Raw genomic sequence first — 23239 nt, forward strand, 5'->3', positions numbered from 1 at the left:
AAATAGGGGCAGTAAAGATTCTACCTTTTTTACAGGATCATTGTGAAGGTTAAATGAAATCATGCACATAAAAACGTATTTCAAACTGTTAGGAACTATACAATGTAATTTGATTATTGATGTATCGCATCCAATATTTCCAAAGCAGAGATTAGAAAATGATCTGATTATATGAATAAAACCATAGTGGTATCAGTATATTGGGAATAAAACCAATATGCCAAAGGCAGAGAAGTCTAAGATTCTCAACTTTAAAACGTTATTTTTATTATTATTATTTTAAATTACTCTCCATTTTTCCGAGGTCCTGAGAACACTATAGCTTATCTGTGGATATCCACAAAGGAAGGGGATACTAAAAATAAACTTCTTATGAAAACTAGAAAACAGGTAACACTGCTAGAACTATCAGGAAACCATGGAATAATGGTAAGAAGAGCCAGGTAGGAACAACTGGCTTAAAGAGAATTTTGGAGATTAACTGAAAGTCTTTTGGTAAGTATCTAAAAATGAGAAGAGTTCACAAGCAATGAACTTATTTACTAACACTCCTTTCTCAGAGCATTCATAATTTGCTATCACGTAGCAAAATACGTAGAGTTTGCCACCATGAAAAGCAGCATGTAAGAAGTTTATTTACTTCTCTAGCTTAATACCTTGGGAAAGGTTAGGATGGAGTCTGGCACACTCCTAAGCAATCTCAAGAAAAGTAGCAAAGGCAAAAACAGTGGTCTTCTTCATGATATATACATTTTTTGAGCTCTAGACATTAAGTGTTTTGGATATTAGTAATTTAGTTATCTACTTCCAATAGAATACCTGCCTATTTAACTGGAATCTTTATTGCCTGAGCTCATATAGTAGTAACAAAGCAGAATAAAACTGATCAAAAAGCTGTTTGAGAAAAAGTACTAATCTTAAAGACAGAAGAGAATTCCAATATTAATATCTTATTGTATTTTGAGGAAAATAATTCACCCTATTCTGTTTCTCCACCTGTCAAATAAGTTAGTTACTGAATATAAGCTAGACTGCCACCTGTCAAGATGTTGCAAAGGGAGTTCCTTCGTTGAAAAGACACAGGGAAAAATTTTTTACTTTCTCTGTTATTCTAGGATTATATAGTCCTATAAATACATCTTCCCCCAAATAAAATAAACGCAAAGGTCTTCAAGCACCTCAGACAATATTTAATTAAATGTTCTTTCTTTGGTGTATCTTGAGATGAATTATATCAAAACAATGTTAAGTACTTATTTTCTATCTAGTCTAGTGATTCTTTTTTCTCTCTCTCTCTAGAAAATTTACCTTTATCCTTATCCAATGGTTCCTGGGAAAGAATAGTGCACAGTACCGGGTTTTTCCACACCCCAGTCTCTTGAGCTAGAGTAGCTAAAAAATGCAATTCACAGCTGCCATTCTCCATCAGCTTTTCATGAGCTACCTACAAATATTAAATAAACATCCAAAGAATTACAACAGATTTTCAAAAGCAAGCTTATCAAGCTTTAAATATAATACTAAACTGTTCAAAAATTAGACTTTTATCTTAAAAATTTCATGTCACATTACAAAGTGAATTCCTTTAACTCTGATTTTTAAAGACGAATTTCAAGGATAAGAATTATATCAATTATAAGTTTCAAATAAATACAATATATCTCTAGTTATAAGGCCATGTTATTTTTTCTTCCAAAATCTAAACCAAGAGCAAAGTTATTTCTCAAGGAGGCTCTCAGAATATCCATACCATAGAAGACCTTACACATTTTATATCTTCTGTGTGAGTAAAACTATTTCCCCAAAAAACTTCTACCATTAATAAATGACAGATTTGCATCAAGATCTAAAAGTGACAATTTATACATATTCCAATAAAAAGGGACTTAATGAAAACAACTAAATGCATGAGTTTTCATTTATTCAGTAAACAGCCTTGGTAACGGCATACTAAAGCTGACACTGAACCTTGCTCACTAGTAGTTTCCAGATGTTCTTGCAATTGGCATATTCTTCAAGCCACAAAAGACCAATAGTTTTTATTCAATTCAGAAAATGTTTATTATTTCTATGTGCAAAGGACTAGGGAAGAGAGCTGTCAGTCCCTGCACTTACAGGGCTTAACCTCTAGTGGGGTAAAGAAATGTTTAGAAACACAGGCTAAATGAAAAATGAAACAAATGCTGTTAAGCTGGTATAAAAGAACCCTAAGGAAGTTCTGAAATGAGAGCAAAGAGTCATGGAAACTCTTAAAGCTGCATGCTGGTATTTACATAAAAAGTCCATTCCTTAAAACCATAAAAATCTCCCCATTTCAACAAGTTCAAGTGCTTTAAGAAATTTTCTTTGTGCAATTGCTGAAAGCTACCAAAGAAGGATTTAAAAGAGGTATTATTTCCTTTTCATTTATCCATATGAAAAAGTATCAATTAGTGTTACTGTTTCAAGAAAGAAAAGTTTAAAAGTTTATCTTGTGTTGACAAACAAAATAAATACCATGAGGAATTCCATGTATTTGCATATAAACAACCTATTTAATTAATTCTGTGTACAGGGTATCTGAATTCTAAACAATGAAATGTTCTGAAATTATTTACCTAAAATAAACACTTGCTGGGGGAAAAAAAACTAACACACAAGTTACTGATACATTGAAGTAGAAATTGTATGACTAAAACATTAGTTGCAATGTGACAAACAGGACAAGACGCTTTCATTTCAACAAACAGTTATTAAATATCTATTATGTATAAGACACTATGTAGAATCCAGTGGTACTAAGGTATGAATCCTACCTTCAAGAATTTTGCACTTGATGTAGATTTTAATGTTTAATATTAAAACAGGAAAAGTTGATTCCTCTACCTAACTGTGGTTTATTTCAGACTAACACTCTTTATCTCCTACAGAGAAACATAAGGCCAAAAGATATTTCAAGAACTCTGGCTAGAAAAAGCAACAACTATACCTTTAGAAATTAATTAGCAGAACATTCTTCTTCTTTAATCATAATCTATTAATCAAAATTTACTTGAAGCTATAATATATCCAGCACAATCAAGTGCTTGAGACAAAATTTAACATTCTTGAAAATACTTCAAAACAACTAAATGCTAAATTGTGTAGTACTTAAATTAGTAGAATAAGAACAATAAATAAAAGAGACAAAGCATGTGTTTTTCAGATAAAGAAGAAAAAGCATGGGCAATGAAATAAAGAACATTGATTAAAATAACTTCTCTGTGATATTAGTTAGCTATTTAAGCTTGAGCAAATAAATATTTTAGAATATGAGCCTCAGTTTCCTCACCTTTAAAATGGGAAAAATATACCTACCCCCATAAAATTTTCTTGAGGATTAAATGGATATTAAATTCTTATAAAGCATATTGCAGATTTTCAGCAATTAGTTAAATCATTTCTAAATACAAATGAGGGCATTTTCTTTTGTGTTCCCTTACTGCTCTGCCAAAGTCCTAATTAACTGATCTTAAAGAAAAGTGCAATATTCAACCAATCTATCTAAATGTACATATTCACTGGTAAACATTTGTTGAGCATCTATTATGTGCAAGACTCTAGTGTTAATAAGAGTAGCAATTATTGCTTGTCCTTATTTAGATGGTTTGAAGTTTAACCAAATAATGTACTAAGACTAAAGAAAACTGGCATAAGATATTAAATCTAATAGGTAAATATCCTCACCTGTACCAGTGTCTGAAACTGTTCCCACTGTTTATTTGGTAACTCAATCGGCAGACACAGTAAAAGTTCAACACAGCTTCTACAAAACAAAAAGTTGGTAAGGACACAAATAATTATTAAAATTCAAGTAAAATAACACAATTCTAATATCATCAGTAAACTCCCCATAACTGTTTAAAAATAAACTATCAAAGACCTGAGATACAGGGTTAAAATTAAAAAGCTAAATTTAATGTTTATTTACACAAAGTTCTACTCACAATGCCAAGCGTTCCAGAACCAATGCTACATTTTCACATTCAGAGGTAAGATATGGCCGGGCTTTAACATAACTTTGGATAGCCACTGTGTATACCTCCAATAAAGGTAAAGGATCTTCTGAAGTTTTCCATTTCTCTGCATATTCAAGGAGTGTCTGTTTTGGAAGCAATAATAAAAATTACTCAATGTAAATCGAAATACCCACTGACTAATCAGCTATTTTTTTTCCTCCCTGAGAAACTTATAAAAATAACATTTTTTTATTTATAAAAACAAAAGGTAGTTTATACTTATTAAAATACTGAAAGTAATAAACCCATACTGTTATTTCCAGCAGCTCTGTGTGGGAGAAAAGATCAGTGTTAATTCATCCTCAACAGCAGCAGCCTTGCCTTTCATAGAGGTGGCTTTAAGTGGTGCAAGCATTATCTGTTCTTTTCCATAGTCAAAATGCCACCTTTCTCCCAAAAATGTATAAGATTGAAAAGTTATTTTAAAAAGATGACACCTGGGCAAGTAATATTTGACTAGGCATGCAGTAAAGAATTTCAAATATTTATGTCTTTCAGTTTTTGTATTAGCTGCATAAAACTCAACACCTAATGATACTGAATTGCGTACAAAGGATACCGTTGTTCAGTTAATAAAAAAATAGTATAACATTACTGGTTTTTATTACAAGTTTTAGCATTAAAAAAATAATCTGAAGACCTTCAACATACATAAGATCAGTATTAAAGATATTAAAGAATGATTATAAGGTCAAATAATTTTTATAATAAAGTGTTTATTTTTTAAAATAAACATTCATCTCTTAATGAAGCAAATATTTCAAATAAACCTTAGCAGAATTATTAAAATGAAAAAATGCTGTTTATCCCACAGAATGAAAAGATGGAAGAACAGTATTTAGACAGATACTCACATGCAAAGCCTCTACAGCTATTAAAATCATGAGTTACTAAAACCTATCTAAAAGATCTACAATTGTGCTACATGAAATAGGACTCAAATTAATGTTTCTATAATATAGAAGACTGCCACACTTTTCACATTTCAAGGTTTAAAACTCATTTCATTACATGTGGAAATGCTGATGTCATTTCCTTAAAAAAAAAAAAGGGTATTTTGAAGGAAAACTCCATGAGGGTTTATATCCTTTGGTATAGAAGCAGCTTTAAAAAAGTGCATAAGGAAGGAAGGAAATTAGTAAATTATGAAGGAAGAAAGGAAGGAATTATATTGTATTATCCAAAACACTCAAAAGAAAACATTTACTGGCTTGTCCTCTCTACTAACCTCTAACTAGCAGTAGTAAGTGATCAGAGAGAACAAGGAAGTAAGAAAGAATGGAAAAAGTAATCTGGTAAATTAAAGAGCAGCATAATAACAACTCACTTTCTGAGTAATCACATATTTAATAGACCCTGGCCCTCTCCAGTTGGATGGAGGTGCAAGTAATCTGGAGACATTGCCAATACTTGCAAAAGGCAACAGGCATTTGACCTGAGACCGAACCCTTTAGCCTATGGAGTCTGAAGCTAACTCTAGTAGTTAGTGTCAGAACTGAATTTAATTTAATTGAATTAATTGTTGAGCACCTATTTGGTGTTGGAGAAGCAGTACTGGAAAAGAAACCATCTATTTGATGTTAACAAAAAAACAAAACACAGAACTACCAACTGAAAGAAAAAACCTGCATTCTGATTCTTTTGCAATTAACCCCCTATTTCTAGAAATAAAACTAGGTATGATGTTCTATGTCTAAATAACATCACACATTCAAATGTTAGCATGGGTGGTTTTAATGTTTTCCTTGAGCAATTTGTGGTAATGTGACAGAAGGTGACCTCACTCATTATCTTCAAGAATTCAGAATTAACACCAATTATGCATATAATCCTTACTTTCACTAGCATCTTCTTTCTACACAAAGTTATTAAGTAATATTTTCCTTTTCTGGAAAAACAAGTTTAGATGTCTAGGGAATTTCATGCAAGCGCTCCTAATCTAATATGGATTAGACTGAACATTTTAGGTTTCCCTTGTTAGTACTTCTGCAGTTATGAATCAATTTCTACAAGTTTTAATTTTTGCTGGAAGAGAAAATATATCATACTGATTTCTCAAAGCTTTGAAATTGTAAGCTGCTTCTTTTTCTTGTCTTCCAACCCTTGAAAATAAATAAAATGCAAAAAAATTACATGTATCTACATGTAGTAGATAAGGAGGCATGCCTCGCTTTACTGCACTTCGCAGATACTGTATTTTTTACAAACTGAAGGTCTGTGGCAACTCTGTGTAGAGCAAGTCTAGGAGCACAGTTCTCCAACAGCATTTATTCACTGTACTGGTAATTCTTGCAGTGTTTCAAGCTTTTCCATTATTACTGTTACATTGGTTATTTGGTTTTAATCAGTATTCTTCTATGTTACTACTGTAATTGTTTTGGGTTGCTACAAACCACACCCACATAAGGCAGCAAACTTTACTAATAAATGTTGTGTCCTGACTGCTCTGCTGACCTGCCACTCCCCCACCCTCTCCTCCTCCTCAGGCCTCTCCGTGAAACCTAACTCTAATATGTAATCAAAGATGAGTCCTCTCAGGTTTAACAGAATCTGAATTGATGAGAAAAATAACTGACAAACACAGAATGTTAGAATCAGAAAGCATCTTAAAAAATCATCTCCTTTCACCTCATTTTATAGATGAGTAAGAAGGGAGAGGAAGCTACTTCTGAGTCCATTTAGGCGGCTATTCAATAGTCTAGGAACAGTATGACTAGGGAGAGGGTAAAAGAAAATGATGGCAGATTACAAGGGATGGTATGAATAAGAAAACTGATGACATGCTCATACTGATTACATATATAGGAGAATAATATAAAAACTTGGGTTAAAAAGTAAATTATCCATCAGTATGAAGCTATGAGAGTTGATATTCACAGCCAGTTAAGTATACTGACAGTAGAGCTTTCCTTGTTTCTCAAGACACTAAGATCAGTAGAACCGCTGAGAAGGTGGAAGCAGCCCCAATATAATTGGTTAATAAATCATGCTTTCTTCAATTAAAAAAGGGCTACTTATTTTATCTACTGTCTTTCAGGTGGGAAACCCAGAATGATCAGACTGACTTTTCATAAAACCAGAAGGGATCTTCAAGTTCATTTAATTTTGTTTTACAGAGTAATAATTAAAGGGTCCAGGGACCTGTACAATGTCAAAAGAATCAATAATTAGCAAAGCCAGGCAGCCTGACTCTGTAACATTCTGTCCACTGCTGACAAATATCTTTGTGGTACTGTAACAACAGGACTATAAATCTATGGGCTTACTTTTACAAAGTGTCTTTACTTATATTACTTCAATTCCTTGTATCTCTATGAGGTGAAGTACTATTTATCCAATTTGCTACACCGCAGTAGAATAAAATAAATACTTGACTTCTTTATTACTTAAGCTTTTTAGCTGAAAGTTAAGAAAACCCAACTCAAAGCAACATAAACAGTAAGAATGGTTTTCTTACATTTCTCACAAAGGAAATTAAGAGGAAGGACAGGTTCCAAGATTGGTTAGTTTAGTAGCTCAACAATGTTTTCAAGCACCCACCTATATCTTCAATCTGCCATCCTCGGGTGGCGCCCCCACCCAATCTCCAGGCCTCAAGTGAGTTGATAGACTTCTTGTCCAGACTCAGCAATAACCAGAAAAAAATGAGACCATCTCTTCATGTGCATCTCTTCTAGGAACAAGGAACCCCAAACCCAATCCCATTAGAGTTCTCTTCAGAATTGCATCACATACCTATGCCAAAAATCAAGCAGCCATAATGGAACCCCATGGTAACTTTGAAACTAATCAGAACCCACTCTCCAAGGCGAGAGAGAGAGCTTGCTTCTCTGAAGCACAAAGCTGTGTGGAGGAAGGAAAATGTGTAAATAAAATCAGGGTTTTATTAGGAGAGTGAGGGAGGAGCCAAAGTCACATTTTGGTTGTCTTCCCAGTGGTTTTTATTCCCACACACTTCCAAGAATGAGTGAGGGTTAGGTATACATATGAGTGTGTGTACTTATATTTATATTCACAAACACTTATAAACAAAGACAAAAGTCATTGTGATCTAGCTTAGAGTATGTGGGGTGATGGAAAAGAAGGTAAGAAATATGGAAGGAAAACTAATTTTACTAGATTGCTTCCAATAATGAGTAAACTATAAACTAAGTATGGTAAGAAAATTTTAAACTCTTATATGAAGAATGATTGAAGGATGCTTAATCCAGATAATAACATTTACTGAATATTTACTATATCCTAGGCACTATTCTGAGAGCTTTACATGTATACCTATTAGCAAATAGGTGAGTTACAGTAATGTGCTTATATTAAAAATGGACAAACTGAGGCATAAAAAGGTTGAAGTAACAAGCCACAAGGATCACAAAGCTAAGGGACCAGAGAGGAGATTCAAACCTTAACAGTCTGACCTCAGAGTCTGAATTCTGAACTACCATGCTCTACATTTCTAGAGAAATGAACTCTGATTCACAGCCAAAATTCACAAATCTGAAGGCTTGTCACACAAGAGAAGTTAGCCTTATTTATTCTGTGTGGTCTCACAGGACAAACCAGGATCACCAGGATAAAGCCTGAAGAAGATACATTTCTGCCTCCTTGAGGCAGAACCATCAAACAATTAGTTAACCCAAAAGAAGATAGGTTTGGCCCCCTGGGACAGGAGGGTCTATTGCTGAAGTTATTCAAGCAGAAGCAATATGACTTGAGTTCAAGATGCTATAGAGGAGTCATACTATGGAGACACATTCAATCGTATCAGAAAAAGCTACACTTAGTATGCTAAGCTGGAGGCTTATAGAGGTTTTGACTGTTGTGCATATTACTTAAAAATTATTTTAATTTGTTTCCAATACTTAAAAATCATAGTTAAGTTTTACATTAAACTTGGGTTTCTGGCTTTTGTTTTTTTAAAAAAATTGGCAACCTTGGGCCCCATCTGAGCATGGTGACAACCAGCAGGAGATTAGTGATGAGCAGAGCTCCCAGACTGAGACCCGGTCTCTGGATGCTACAAGCCTCGCCTCGCTGCTTCCCTCTTTGAAGGACCTACTGGACCTCTACGAGATATTCTGGTCGGTCACAGTGTCTATTCTACAGTGTGCATTATATGGAGCAAGTCTGAGATAGGAGAAAAAAAATACAAACAGAAAAAGGTTAAGGGGTCATGCTCTAACACCATCTCTAACTTTATAGGCCTCATTGTATTGTAAGATGTAATATATTTTTTTCTCCCTAAGAGCCTATTTCCATCCCCTTGGGAATGAAAATGCACACTTCAACATCTTGGCTCTTAAGTATTTCTCATTATCTAAATCAGCAGAGACTAGAACATACATACTCTAGAGAGAAAGACAGTGTAGATTAACTTCCAGCAGCTTCCTTTAGTTCTTCTAAGGATTATTAAGAAAGAAAACAAAAAACTACAGGGGTATGTTAAATTTAATGAACACGAATATTAAATTACATTATTGTCCTACGTAAAGGTAAGGCTAGTGTACTGTTGGATATGTTTATACTGTTAAACTCATATTCCAGTTCCAATCTGTATCTAGCTTTCTCTGCAGTAGAAGTTCTCAAAAGTTTTGACCTCATGACCCTTACTGTCTTTAAAATTTCTGAGGATCTCAAAGAGCTTTTATGTGGGTTGAAATTGTTGCTATTCACCATATTAGAAATGAAACACATTTTAAAATTATGTATTTATGAATGGATTTAAAATAATAAGAAACCTATCATATGTTCTATAAATAAGGTATGTTTACTATAACAAAACCTATTCTCAAAAAAAATACTGAGTGACACTGTTTTACATTTTTCAAATCTCTTCGAACATATTAAAATTTTAAGGTCTTATGTAAAAATGGTGGATTGGACACATATTTTGCACCATGCTCTCTTTAAACCTCAGAAAAACAAGTCTCCAGGGACCTATAAGCACAGTGTATGTGAATGATCATATTCAAAGCAGCAGAGTCAAGCTGCCATAAATTTTAACAGCATGAATTTAACTCTCAACTTGCTGGGGCTCAGCCAGAAAAGGTACCATAGTCTAGAAGGTATGTCTCTCATGGGCCAGGTGCCACATAACTAACATCCCACCTGCAATGGACTGAATATGTGTCCCCTCAAAATTCCTATATTGAAATATTAACCTCCAAGATGACATGACAGTATTAGGAGTTGGGACCTTTGAGAGGTGATTAGGTAGTAAGGATGGAGCCTATAAAAACTAGGGCTTTTATTAAAAAAAGGTCCAAGAAAGCTCCTTTTGCTTCTTACACTCTGTGAGATGCAGTGAGAAGGCACTGTCAATGAGCCAGAACTGAGTGGGCTCTCACCAGACAATGAACCTACCAGTGCCTTGATCCTGGACTACCCAGCCCCCAGAACTGTGAGAAATGAATTGCTGTGTTCATAAGCCATCCAGTTTATGGTATTTTTGTTACAGCAGCCTGAATGAATACACTTACTTTAGAACATGAAATACAATGGCAGAAACCCATCTTAAAAGATGGTTCATTCCCTTCATTTCTACAATCCTAATAACTATTCTTCTCTCTAGTTTCTATCATCTTCATTTCTATAAACCTAAAAACTATTCTTGCATGGTAATAAAATTCAACAGAAATGTTTTTCCTTAGTCACTTACATTATAGTCACTGATCCACAAAGAACTCAGATTAAAAACAAATATAAAAATTATTTCCTTTTTCTAGAAAAAAATGTAATCAATACAGGTTGTACTAAGAGGGGTCTGATCCATTCTGAAGATAACCAATGGTACTGGGACAACTGGGTATCCACATGCATAAAAATAAAATGAGACACTTGCATCATACACAAAAATTAACTCAAAACGAGCCATACTTAAGTGTAGGGCTATACCTAAAAAACTCCTAAAAGAAAAAGGAGAAAATCTTAGTGACTTTGGGTTAGAGAAAGAGTTCTTAGATAAACACTAAAGGCGTGATTTATAAAAAGAAACAGTTGATAAACTACACTTCATCAAAATTAAAACTTTTTGCATTTCAAAAGACTGTTAAGAAAATGAAAAGACACAAAATCAGTAAAACTGCAAGATATGAAATGAACATACAAAAATCAGTCACACTCCTATTTGCTCCAAGCTATATGAAAGAGGAATTTCAGAAAACAATCCCACTGACAACAGCATCAAAAACAATGAAATATTTAGATATAAACTGAACCAAGGAGGTTAAGTAAAAAAAAAAAAAAAAAAACAACTCCTGAAACTATAGGACGTTCATAACTTATATTAAGCATCATCCATTTCCCAACTACCAATTAATTTTTAATAACTTTTTAAATGAATGAATATGAAGCACACAGTTAATATGTAATATATAATAGTGACGTGGTTATTTTAGGATTTAAATTTTAAGCAAATTAATGTAATTTAAAGCATGGATCCCTGGCTACCTGAATTCTGATTTAACTCATCAAATTTGTACAATCAATTTAAAACTAATAATGAAGAAAATACCAATCAATATATACTAAACACTGCTTAAAACAGTAATGGTTCAAAATTTAGCTTTTTCAGAAAACACCGTTCAGGGGTAGCTGATACAAAAGTTTTAAAGATAATTCTAAAATAGATATGACTTAAAAACCATTTCAACTATATAACCCTCATAATTCAGTGAGAGATGGATTTTTTTGAAAGGCTTCTCTATTGGCAAAGTATATACCTATGAAGAAATTAATTCTAAAACCTCCCCAGCTGTCAGGAATATAAAGATTAAAAGCAACATGAAGATACCATTTCACCTTACAAAGTAACAAAAATTTTAAGACTTTAAAAACAACCAGTGCTGAAGAATGTTTATGAGTACAGTCTTTCGGTGGTTGACTTAGCAATACAAACATTTTACATTCGGTTCCACAAAACAATCCTAACTAAATACTACAGACATACATGCAAAGATGCTGATATAAAAGTATTCTGACACTTCCTATAATCCACAATATTGAGAACAACCTAAATGTTACTAATAGAAAACTAACAAATTATGGTATTTCCAAACTATGAAATGTTGTATTTAAATAGAATGAAGTAGTTTTGAATTTAACATGGAATGATGACCAGGATATATTATTAGGTGAAAAAAATGGACGGAGCAGAACAATATGCATTATATGACTCCACTATTCAAATATGAACATATAAATGTACGTGGTTATATTTATGTGAATGAAATGTCTAAAAAATACTCGGTTTTCTAACTAGTTATCTCTGTAGTGAAGCATGGAACAGGATGGGGAGGATAATACCTTTATATTGCTTGGATTTTAAATAACAAGAATGTTTTTTATTAATTAAAAAAAAACAGTAAAGAAATGGACACTACTAGTACTATGTATTGAAGTTTAAAAAAATGAATCACAATCAAGTATTATATCTGCCTGACTTAAAGGATGCTTCATCATCTAGAAAACAGAACTGACTTTCAAAGGATGCTAACGACTAAATCACATTTCTGTAGATATACCAGGGACCCCCGTTTCTCAATTAATGACTTCACTGTCTCCTAGTAATTCAAATTGTAAAGACAGATTATATATTAAGAGTCCAATTTCAGGAAATGAGTTATATATCTCATTAAAAATATTAAAGTTAATCAAAAGTAAAGCAAACACATGCTTCAAAGATATTTACTAGCTTTTTTACATATTCATTTGAAGGAATTTTTCTGCAATCTTCTTAAAAATAAATCTAAGAACTGGCCTAAGAACTCCATTTCCTGGCAAATTCCCTGTTACAAGTACGGGCATTCTTCACCATTTCAAGAACTTTAAAATATTCTAGGATCTTCTATCTTCACAATGTTCACTTCCAAGATAATGCTCACCAATGCCTCTGAAAGTACTTGAATAAAGAATGATGAAAGCAGGGCATAACCCTAATAGTTGAATTTTGTTAGTTATTTTGGAAGTTAGTTAAAATGGAAGGATTACCTGTAAATAAAACATAACCTGTTTTAAAATTTTTTCTAAATCAAAAGACTCACTGTGCTCACCACACACACACACACACACACACACACACACACACACCACACACATACCACACACACACACACACACACAGGGTGGATTGGTGGGGAGCTATCTCAAAGGAAACACATGAGTCAATCAACTGAGAAATCTCAATGGCCAAAGCTGGAACATTCTGAGCAACAAAATGTAGTATTGGATTACAACAGGAAGTGTAAAAAAATACCTACAAGCCCATAATGATATAAATAAATGACTGAACAAATAAATAAATTCAGAAGAGATAAACCTCCCTTACAGAATTCCTAATAATTTATTGAGACTCCACTTTTAATGATGTGGAGCATAATTTCCCTTAAGTGTGGGCTACCCACAGTGACTTCCTTCTGAAGAGTACAATATGCAAAGGGTAAGAAAGAGTAACTTTACAGCAGAGAAACCTGACAATACTAAGCCAGGTGATCAAAGTTAATAGCAACAGTGTTAGGTCGTGATGATAACAAAGACCCTTAATATCACTGTGATGACAATGGCACTTTACCTGTGCAGCCTTCCTGACAAAAAGAGACAGCCCCAGCCTAATCAAGTTGAAAACATTGGACAAATTCCAACTGAGACATATACTAAACAATACCTGACCAGTACTCCTCAAAACTATGGTCATCAAAAACAAGAAAAGCCCAAGAAACCGTCACTGATCAAAGGAGCCTAAGGACATATATAACAACCAAATACACTGTGATATCCTAGATGCGACCCTAAAATAGGAAAGCCACTATTCAGATGAACTGCAGCTAATGATACTGTACCAATCAATACTGGTTCACTAAATGTGACAAATGCACTGTACGAATGCAAGATGTGACTAATGTGGGAAACTGGCTGTGAGGTATATGGGAATTTGCTCTACAGTCTTCATAATTTTTCTGTACAGTCTTCATAATTTTTCTTTAAACCTGAAATGATTCTAATAAAAAATTTACTTTAAAAAAGGTTAATGTTTTTTTAAAAAATATTTCATTATTATGTTCATTTTCAAACTTGCTATTTGGCTGTTTTTACTTGGAAGACAACAGAGAACTAAACTTTCTAAAATAATTAAAAGATAATACAGCACCTGGCGACTTAGCACTCTAGCAAATACTAATATTCTAAAAACAAATTTTAACATAAGTCTATTCTTAAAATTTTAAATAGGAGGCGGAGCCAAGATGGCGGCGTGAGTAGAGCAGTGGAAATCTCCTTCCAAAAACACATAGAGCTATGAAAATATAACAAAGAAAAATCTTCCTAAAATAGAGACCACAGGACACAGGACAACATCCAGACCACATCCACACCTGCAAGAACCCAGCACCTTGCGAAGGGAGTAAGATACAAGCCCCGGCCCGGCGGGACCCGAGCGTCCCTCCCCCCGGCTCCCGGCGGGTGGAAAGAAACCAGAGCGGTTTTTTTTTTTTTGGCGAGTGCTTTTTGGAAGCCTTAAAGGGACAGGGACCCCGTTGCTAGGGAGGCAGGGTGGTGGGACCGATGAGTGGGTACCTGGGACCGGCACTTGAGGACGGAGGAAATCGCGCGTTTTTCCCCTTTTTTTTTCTCTTTTTGGCGAGTGCCTTTTGGAAGCCTTAAAGGGACACGGACCACAGTGCTAGGGAGGCAGGGCGACGGGACTGGTGAGCGGGTGCCTGGGACGGGTGCCTGAGGACAAAGAATATCCCGTGTTTTTCCCTGTGGGACCGGTGGGCGGGTGCCTGAGACCGGCACTTGAGGACGGAGGAAATCGCGCGTTTTTCCCCTTTTTTTTCCTCTTTTTGGCGAGTGCTTTTTGGAAGCCTTAAAGGGACAGGGACCCCGGTGCTAGGGAGGCAGGGCGGTGGGACTGGTGAGAGGGTGCCTGGGACCGGCGCCTGAGGACAAAGAATATCCCGTGTTTTTCTCTGCGGGACCGGTGGGCGGGTGCCTGAGACCGGCACTTGAGGAAGGAGGAAATTGCGCGTTTTTCCCACTTTTTTTTTCTTTTTTTGGCGAGTGCTTTTTGGAAGCCTTAAAGGGACAGGGACCCTGGTGCTAGGGAGGCAGGGCGGCGGGACTGGTGAGCGGGTGCCTGGGACCGGCGCCTGAGGACAAAGAATATCACGCGTTTTTCCCTGCAGGACCAGCGGACGGGTGCTTTTTGGAAGCCTTGAAGGGACAGGGACCCTGGTATTAGGGAGGCAGGGCAGCAGGACGAGTGAGCGGGTGCCTGGGACCGGCGCCTGAGGACAAAAAAAAAAAAAAATCAAGTGTTTTTTTCTCTTTTGTTTTTTTCTGTTCCCTCTCTCATTGTTGCTGTTGTTGTTTTGGTTTGGAGAGTGCTTTTTGGAAGTCTTAAAGGGGCAGGACAGGTCACTTAGACCAGAGGATGGGAATCTGGGGATCTCTGGGCACTCTAACCCCCTGGGCAGCAGGGAGCACAGAGGCCCCTTAGGGAGATAAATAGCCTCCCAGCTGCTCCCCCTCCAACGGGGCTCCACCATTTTGGAGGAGCAGCCCCAGCCAGGCCATGCCCACAGCAACAGCAGAGATAAACCCCACAGCAACCGGGCAGGAAGCAGAAGCCCTGTCTGCACACAGCTGCCCAGCACAAGCCACTAGAGGTCGCTATTCTCCCAGGTGAGGAAGGCCACAAACCAACAAGAAGGGAAGCTCTTCCAGCGGTCACTTGTACCAGCTCTGCACACTATCTCTATCACCATGAAAAGACAAAACTACAGGCAGACAAAGATCACAGAGACAACACCTGAGAAGGAGACAGACCTAACCAGTCCTCCTGAAAAAGAATTCAAAATAAAAATCATGAACATGCTGACAGAGATGCAGAGAAAAATGCAAGAGCAATGGGATGAGATGCAGAGAAAAATGCAAGAGCAGTGGGATGAAGTCCGGAGGGAGATCACAGATGTCAGGAAGGAGATCACAGAAGTGAAACAATCCCTGGAAGGATTTATAAGCAGAATGGATAAGATGCAAGAGGCCATTGAAGGAATAGAAGCCAGAGAACACGAACGTATAGAAGCTGACATAGAGAGAGATAAAAGGATCTCCAGGAATAAAAAATAACACTAAGAGAACTATGTGCCAATCCAAAAGGAATAATATTCGTATTATAGGGATACCAGAAGAAGAAGAAAGAGGAAAAGGGATAGAAAGTCTCTTTGAAGAAATAATTGCTGAAAACTTCCCCAAACTGGGGGAGGAAATAATCGAACAGACCATGGAATTACACAGAACCCCCAACAGAAAGGATGCAACGAGAACACCACCAAGACACATAGTAATTAAAATGGCAAGGATCAAGGACAAGGAAAGAGTTTTAAAGGCAGCTAGAGAGAAAAAGGTCACCTATAAAGGAAAACCCATCAGGCTAACATCAGACTTCTCGACAGAAACCCTACAGGCCAGAAGAGAATGGCATGATATACTTAATGCAATGAAACAGAAGGGCCTTGAACCAAGGATACTGTATCCAGTACGACTATCATTTAAATATGATGGTGGGATTAAACAATTCCCAGACAAGCAAAAGCTGAGGGAATTTGCTTCCCACAAACCACCTCTACAGGGCATCCTACAGGGACTGCACTAAATGGGAGCACCCCTAAAAAGAGCACAGAACAAAATACACAACATATGGAATGGAGGAGGAGGAATAAGAAGGGAGAGAAGAAAAGAATCTCCAGACAGTGTATATAACAGCTCAATAAGTGAGCTAAATTAGACAGTAAGATACTAAAGAAGCTAACCTTGAACCTTTGGTAACCACGAATCTAAAGCCTGCAATGGCAATAAGTACATATCTTTCAATAGTCATCCTAAATGTAAATGGACTTAATGCACCAATCAAAAGATACAGAGTAATAGAATGGATAAAAAAGCAAGACCCATCTATATGCTGCTTACAAGAAACTCACCTTAAACCCAAAGATAAGCATAGACTAAAAGTCAAGGGATGGAAAAACATATTTCAGGCAAACAACAGTGAGAAGAAAGCAGGGGTTGCAGTATTAATATCAGACAAAATAGACTTCAAAACAAAGAAAGTAACAAGAGATAAAGAAGGATACTACATAATGATAAAGGGCTCAGTCCAACAAGTGGATATAACCATTCTAAATATATATGCACCCAATACAGGAGCACCAGCATATGTGAAGCAAATACTAACAGAACTAAAGAGGGAAACAGACTGCAATGCATTCATTTTAAGAGACTTCAACACACCACTCACCCCAAAGGATAGATCCACCGGGCAGAAAATAAGTAAGGACACAGAGGCACTGAACAACACCCTAGAACAGATGGACCTAATAGACATCTATAGAACTCTACATCCAAAAGCAACAGGATATACATTCTTCTCAAGTGCACATGGAACATTCTCCAGAATAGATCACATACTAGCTCACAAAAAGAGCCTCAGTAAACTCCAAAATACTGAAATTCTACCAACCAATTTTTCAGACCACAAAGGTATAAAAGTAGAAATAAATTCTACAAAGAAAACAAAAAGGCTCACAAACACATGGAGGCTTAACAACATGCTACTAAATAAACAATGGATCAATGAACAAATCAAAATAGAGATCAAGGAATATATAGAAACAAATGACAACAACAACACTAAGCCCCAACTTCTATGGGAAGCAGCAAAAGCGGTCTTAAGAGGAAAGTATATAGGAATCCAGGCACACTTGAAGAAGGAAGAACAATCCCAAATGAATAGTCTAACATCACAATTATTGAAACTGGAAACAGAAGAACAAATGAGGCCTAAAGTCAGCAGAAGGAGGGACATAATAAAGATCAGAGAAGAAATACACAAAATTGAGAAGAATAAAACAATAGCAAAAATCAACGAAACCAAGAGCTGGTTCTTTGAGAAAATAAACAAAATAGATAAGCCTCTAGCCCAACTTATTAATAGAAAAAGAGAATCAACACAAATCAACATAATCAGAAATGAGAATGGAAAAATCACGACACACTCCAAGGAAATACAAAGAATTATTAAAGACTACTATGAAAACCTATATGCCAACAAGCTGGAAAACCTAGAAGAAATGGACAACTTCCTAGAAAAATACAACCTCCCAAGACTGACCAAGGAAGAAACACGAAAGTTAAACAAACCAATTACGAGCAAAGAAATTGAAACGGTAATCAAAAAACTACCCAAGAATAAAACCCCGGGGCCGGACGGATTTACCTCGGAATTTTATCAGACACACAGAGAAGACATAATACCCATTCTCCTTAAAGTGTTCCACAAAATAGAAGAAGAGGGAATACTCCCAAACTCATTCTATGAAGCCAACATCACCCTAATACGAATACCAGGCAAAGACCCCACCAAAAAAGAAAATTACAGACCAATATCCCTGATGAATGTAGATGCAAAAATACTCAATAAAATATTAGCAAACAGAATTCAACAGTATTTCAAAAGGATCATACACCATGACCAAGTGGGATTCATCCCAGGGATGCAAGGATGGTACAACATTGAAAATCCATCATCATCATCCACCACATCAACAAAAAGAAAGACAAAAACCACATGATCATCTCTATAGATGCTGAAAAAGCATTTGACAAAATTCAACATCCATTCATGATAAAAACTCTCAGCAAAATGGGAATAGAGGGCAAGTACCTCAACATAATAAAGGCCATATATGATAAACCCACAGCCAGCATTATACTGAACAGCGAGAAGCTGAAAGCATTTCCTCTGAGATCGGGAACCACACAGGGATGCCCACTCTCCCCACTGTTATTTAACATAGTACTGGAGGTCCTAGCCAGGGCAATCAGACAAAACAAAGAAATACAAGGATTCCAGATTGGTAAAGAAGAAGTTAAACTGTCACTATTTGCAGATGATATGATACTGTACATAAAAAACCCTAAAGACTCCACTCCAAAACTACTAGAACTGATATCGGAATACAGCAAAGTTGCAGGATACAAAATTAACACACAGAAATCTGTAGCTTTCCTATACACTAACAACGAATCAATAGAAAGAGAAATCAGGAAAACAATTCCATTCACCATTGCATCAAAAAGAAGAAAATACCTAGGAATAAACCTAACCAAAGAAGTGAAAGACTTATACTCTGAAAACTACAAGTCACTCTTCAGAGAAATTAAAGGGGACACTAATAAATGGAAACTCATCCTGTGCTCATGGCTAGGAAGAATTAATATCGTCAAAATGGCCATCCTGCCCAAAGCAATATACAGATTTGACGCAATCCCTCTCAAATTACCAGCCACATTCTTCAATGAATTGGAACAAATAATTCAAAAATTCATATGGAAACACCAAAGACCCCAAATAGCCAAAGCAATCCTGAAAAAGAAGACTAAAGTAGGGGGGATCTCACTCCCCAACTTCAAGCTCCACTACAAAGCCATAGTAATCAAGACAATTTGGTACTGGCACAAGAACAGAGCCACAGACCAGTGGAACAGATTAGAGACTCCAGACATTAACCCAAACATATATAGTCAATTAATATTTGATAAAGGAGCCATGGACATACAATGGCAAAATGACAGTCTCTTCAACAGATGGTGCTGGCAAAACTGGACAGCTACATGTAGGAGAATGAAACTGGACCATTGTCTAACCCCATATACAAAGGTAAACTCAAAATGGATCAAAGACCTAAATGTAAGTCATGAAACCATTAAACTCTTGGAAAAAAACATAGGCAAAAACCTCTTAGACATAAACATGAGTGACCTCTTCTTGAACATATCTCCCCGGGCAAGGAAAACAACAGCAAAAATGAGCAAGTGGGACTACATTAAGCTGAAAAGCTTCTGTAGAGCAAAAGACACCATCAATAGAACAAAAAGGAACCCTACAGTATGGGAGAATATATTTGAAAATGATACATCCGATAAAGGCTTGACATCCAGAATATATAAAGAGCTCACATGCCTCAACAAACAAAAAACAAATAACCCAATTAAAAAATGGGCAGAGGAACTGAACAGACAGTTCTCTAAAAAAGAAATGCAGATGGCCAACAGACACATGAAAAGATGCTCCACATCGCTAATTATCAGAGAAATGCAAATTAAAACTACAATGAGGTATCACCTCACACCAGTAAGGATAGCTGCCATCCAAAAGACAAACAACAACAAATGTTGGCGAGGCTGTGGAGAAAGGGGAACCCTCCTACACTGCTGGTGGGAATGTAAATTAGTTCAACCATTGTGGAAAGCAGTATGGAGGTTCATCAAAATGCTCAAAACAGACCTACCATTTGACCCAGGAATTCCACTCCTAGGAATTTACCCTAAGAACGCAGCAATCAAGTTTGAGAAAGACAGATGCACCCCTATGTTTATCGCAGCACTATTTATAATAGCCAAGAATTGGAAGCAACCTAAATGTCCATCGGTAGATGAATGGATAAAGAAGATGTGGTACATATACACAATGGAATACTACTCAGCCATAAGAAGTGGAAAAATCCAACCATTTGCAGCAACATGGATGGAGCTGGAGAGTATTATGCTCAGTGAAATAAGCCAAGCGGAGAAAGAGAAATACCAAATGATTTCACTCATCTGAGGAGTATAAGAACAAAGGAAAAACTGAAGGAACAAAACAGCAGCGGAATTACAGAACCCAAAAATGGACTAACAGGTACCAAAGGGAAAGGAACTGGGGAGGATGGGTGGGCAGGGAGGGATAAGGGGGGGGAAGAAGAAGGGGGGTTATTAAGACTAGCATGCATGGGGGGGAGGGAGAAAGGTGAGGGTGGGCTGCACAACACAGAGAGGACAAGTAGTGACTCTACAACATTTTGCTAAGCTGATGGACAGTAACCATAATGTGGTTGTTAGGGGGGACCTGATACAGGGGAGAGCATAGTATACATAGTATTCTTCATGTAAGTGTAGATTAAAAATTAAAAAAAAAAAAAAGAAAGAAAGAAAAGGGGGATTACTGCTTGATATGATAAAACTATTGGTAAATCAAAGTTCAACGCATACTTTAAATATCGTTAATGTTGATCACTTAAAGGGTGTCAGATGATCAGCTATGGAGGTACTCTTTTCTGATAATATTCTTTTCTCTTAATAAAAAAAAAAAGCAGTTACTGTGTGCTGACCTCCAATGAGTTCTGCACAGTGATATAGAGGGCATGTCAAAGTGTGGGAAAAGGGTCTGTTTATTTCTATGCAGAAGATCAAGACCTAGCTTGGATACCCAGAAAATGAACTAAGATAACGATATGAGGAGGAGCTTCCGGCATCAGCACTCTCTGGAGGACTTGTGCCAGGGGATGATCATCAAAAAGCCCCCACAGGGATCCGGGCGATGCTGCGGTTGTGGCTGCATCCACCCCACCATCTCCTGGACTTGCCATTGGAATGAGGAGGGAGATGTCTAGGCTGGCATGTGCATACAGTGAGACAACGAATTTGACCGGATCTGTACTGTTGGAACTCAACCAGGAGTTGGGAGGGGTGCAAGGTGTAGCTCCAAAATCTTATGACTATAGACTATCTATGGTTAAAAGAACATATGGGATGTGAACAGATCCCAGAAATGGGCTGCTTTAATTTGTCTGATTTCTCTCAGACTGTTCAAGTACAGTTGGACAATATCCATCATATCATAGACAAATTTTCACAAATGCCTAGGGTGCCTAAATGGTTTTCTTGGCTTCACTAGAGATGGATGGTAATTATAGATTTGCTTTGTTTATGTCACCATATTCCTATTATGTTAATATGTGTGTGCAAATTAGTTAGTAGTTTAAAACCTATACATACTTAAGGTACTCTACAAGAAGATATGTCAAAGAGATAATCAATCCTCCCATGTTTCCTTCCATATGCTACATCTGTAGCTTTTCTTCTTTCTTCCTAATTACAACCCTTAAATAGAATTCATGCCTCATATCGAATTTACCGAGTATCATAATTCCTCCAGGTGGTAAAGATACCTCGAGACAAGTGCTGAGCATAGAAGCCACAGGGCATAAATCTGCAAAGAAGTAAAAAGCTAAACATTTCAAACAATATGGCTTCTCTCTCACTTACCAACTTTACATTTCCCTGTATGGCCCTGGAAGATGACTGGTTAGCCAGAGACGGGTAAGATTCCTCAAGGGAGGAACAACCTAAGACAGGCACAGTCGCAAGGGGGCCATCACGTGAGAATTTGGGGATCAACAGAGGTGAGGCTCAGAACCTCACCCCCCCTGCTTTGAGAGAAATCTTCTGCATCCCTGGATGTTTTGCTGCCCTTGTCTAGCCTGGATTAATACTTAGTCCATAGGCACACACCTGATCATCTGATCATCTACATTTGCCCTCTTACAGCACTAAACTATGTTTTCTACCTTTATCTTGCATCTACCTACCACTTCAGCATTTTATTAAAAATAAAAATAATAATAATAAAGGGAGAAATGTGGGATCAACATATAAATCAAGTACAAAAATCAAACGAATATTCATATTTGACCTGATTGTTTATAGGTCATAATGCGCGATCAAAACCGAAAGTTTCTGTGATGACTGCCCTTGTACTGTTCACCATGTAAGAATTTATTCACTATGTAAGAATTCGTTCACCACGTAAGAACTTGTTCGTTATGCTTCAGAAGATTGGAGACTGAGAAGAATTAGACTTGAGATGGATTAATGATTGTACATTGAGCATTGACCTCCCTATACTGAATTTTATTGTTGTTAACAACCATTTGATCAATAAATATGAGAGATGCCCTCTCAAAAAATAAATAAATAAATAAATAAAATAAAATAAAATAAAATAAAATAAAAAATAGAACAAAAAGGTATCCTATAGTATGGGAGAATATATTCATAAATGACAGATCCGATAAAGGCTTGACATCCAAAATATATAAAGAAGTCATGCACCTCAACAAACAAAAAGCAAATAATCCAATTAAAAAATGGGCAGAGGAACTCAACAGACACTTCTCCAAAGAAGAAATTCAGATGGCCAACAGACACATGAAAAGATGCTCCACATCACTAATTATCAGAGAAATGAAAATTAAAACCACAATGAGATATCACCTCACACCAGTTAGGATGGCCAACATCGAAAAGACAAACAACAACAAATGCTGGCG

General features: G+C 36.4%; 1 protein-coding gene across 3 annotated transcripts in view; it reads right to left on the reverse strand.

The window, feature by feature from the left end:
• Nucleotides 1–23239, reverse strand: part of ZNF292 (zinc finger protein 292) — an 82186-nt gene that overhangs the window by 38833 nt on the left and 20114 nt on the right. Inside the window, exons 2-5 of one of the 3 annotated variants that reach the window (XM_037013758.2) lie at nt 7578–7710; nt 3966–4120; nt 3706–3784; nt 1309–1444 (exon numbers count right to left, since the gene is read on the reverse strand). In XM_037013758.2, the coding sequence (XP_036869653.2) occupies nt 1309–1426 (118 nt within the window). In that variant the 5' untranslated portion in view covers nt 1427–1444; nt 3706–3784; nt 3966–4120; nt 7578–7710. Of the gene's footprint in view, nt 1–1308; nt 1445–3705; nt 3785–3965; nt 4121–7577; nt 7711–23239 lie in introns of those variants that run through there. The other 2 variants (XM_037013749.2, XM_037013768.2) reach the window with 2 other exon arrangements.

The sequence above is a fragment of the Manis javanica genome, chromosome 13 (assembly GCF_040802235.1).
Source record: "Manis javanica isolate MJ-LG chromosome 13, MJ_LKY, whole genome shotgun sequence".
NCBI classification, from domain to species: domain Eukaryota; kingdom Metazoa; phylum Chordata; class Mammalia; order Pholidota; family Manidae; genus Manis; species Manis javanica.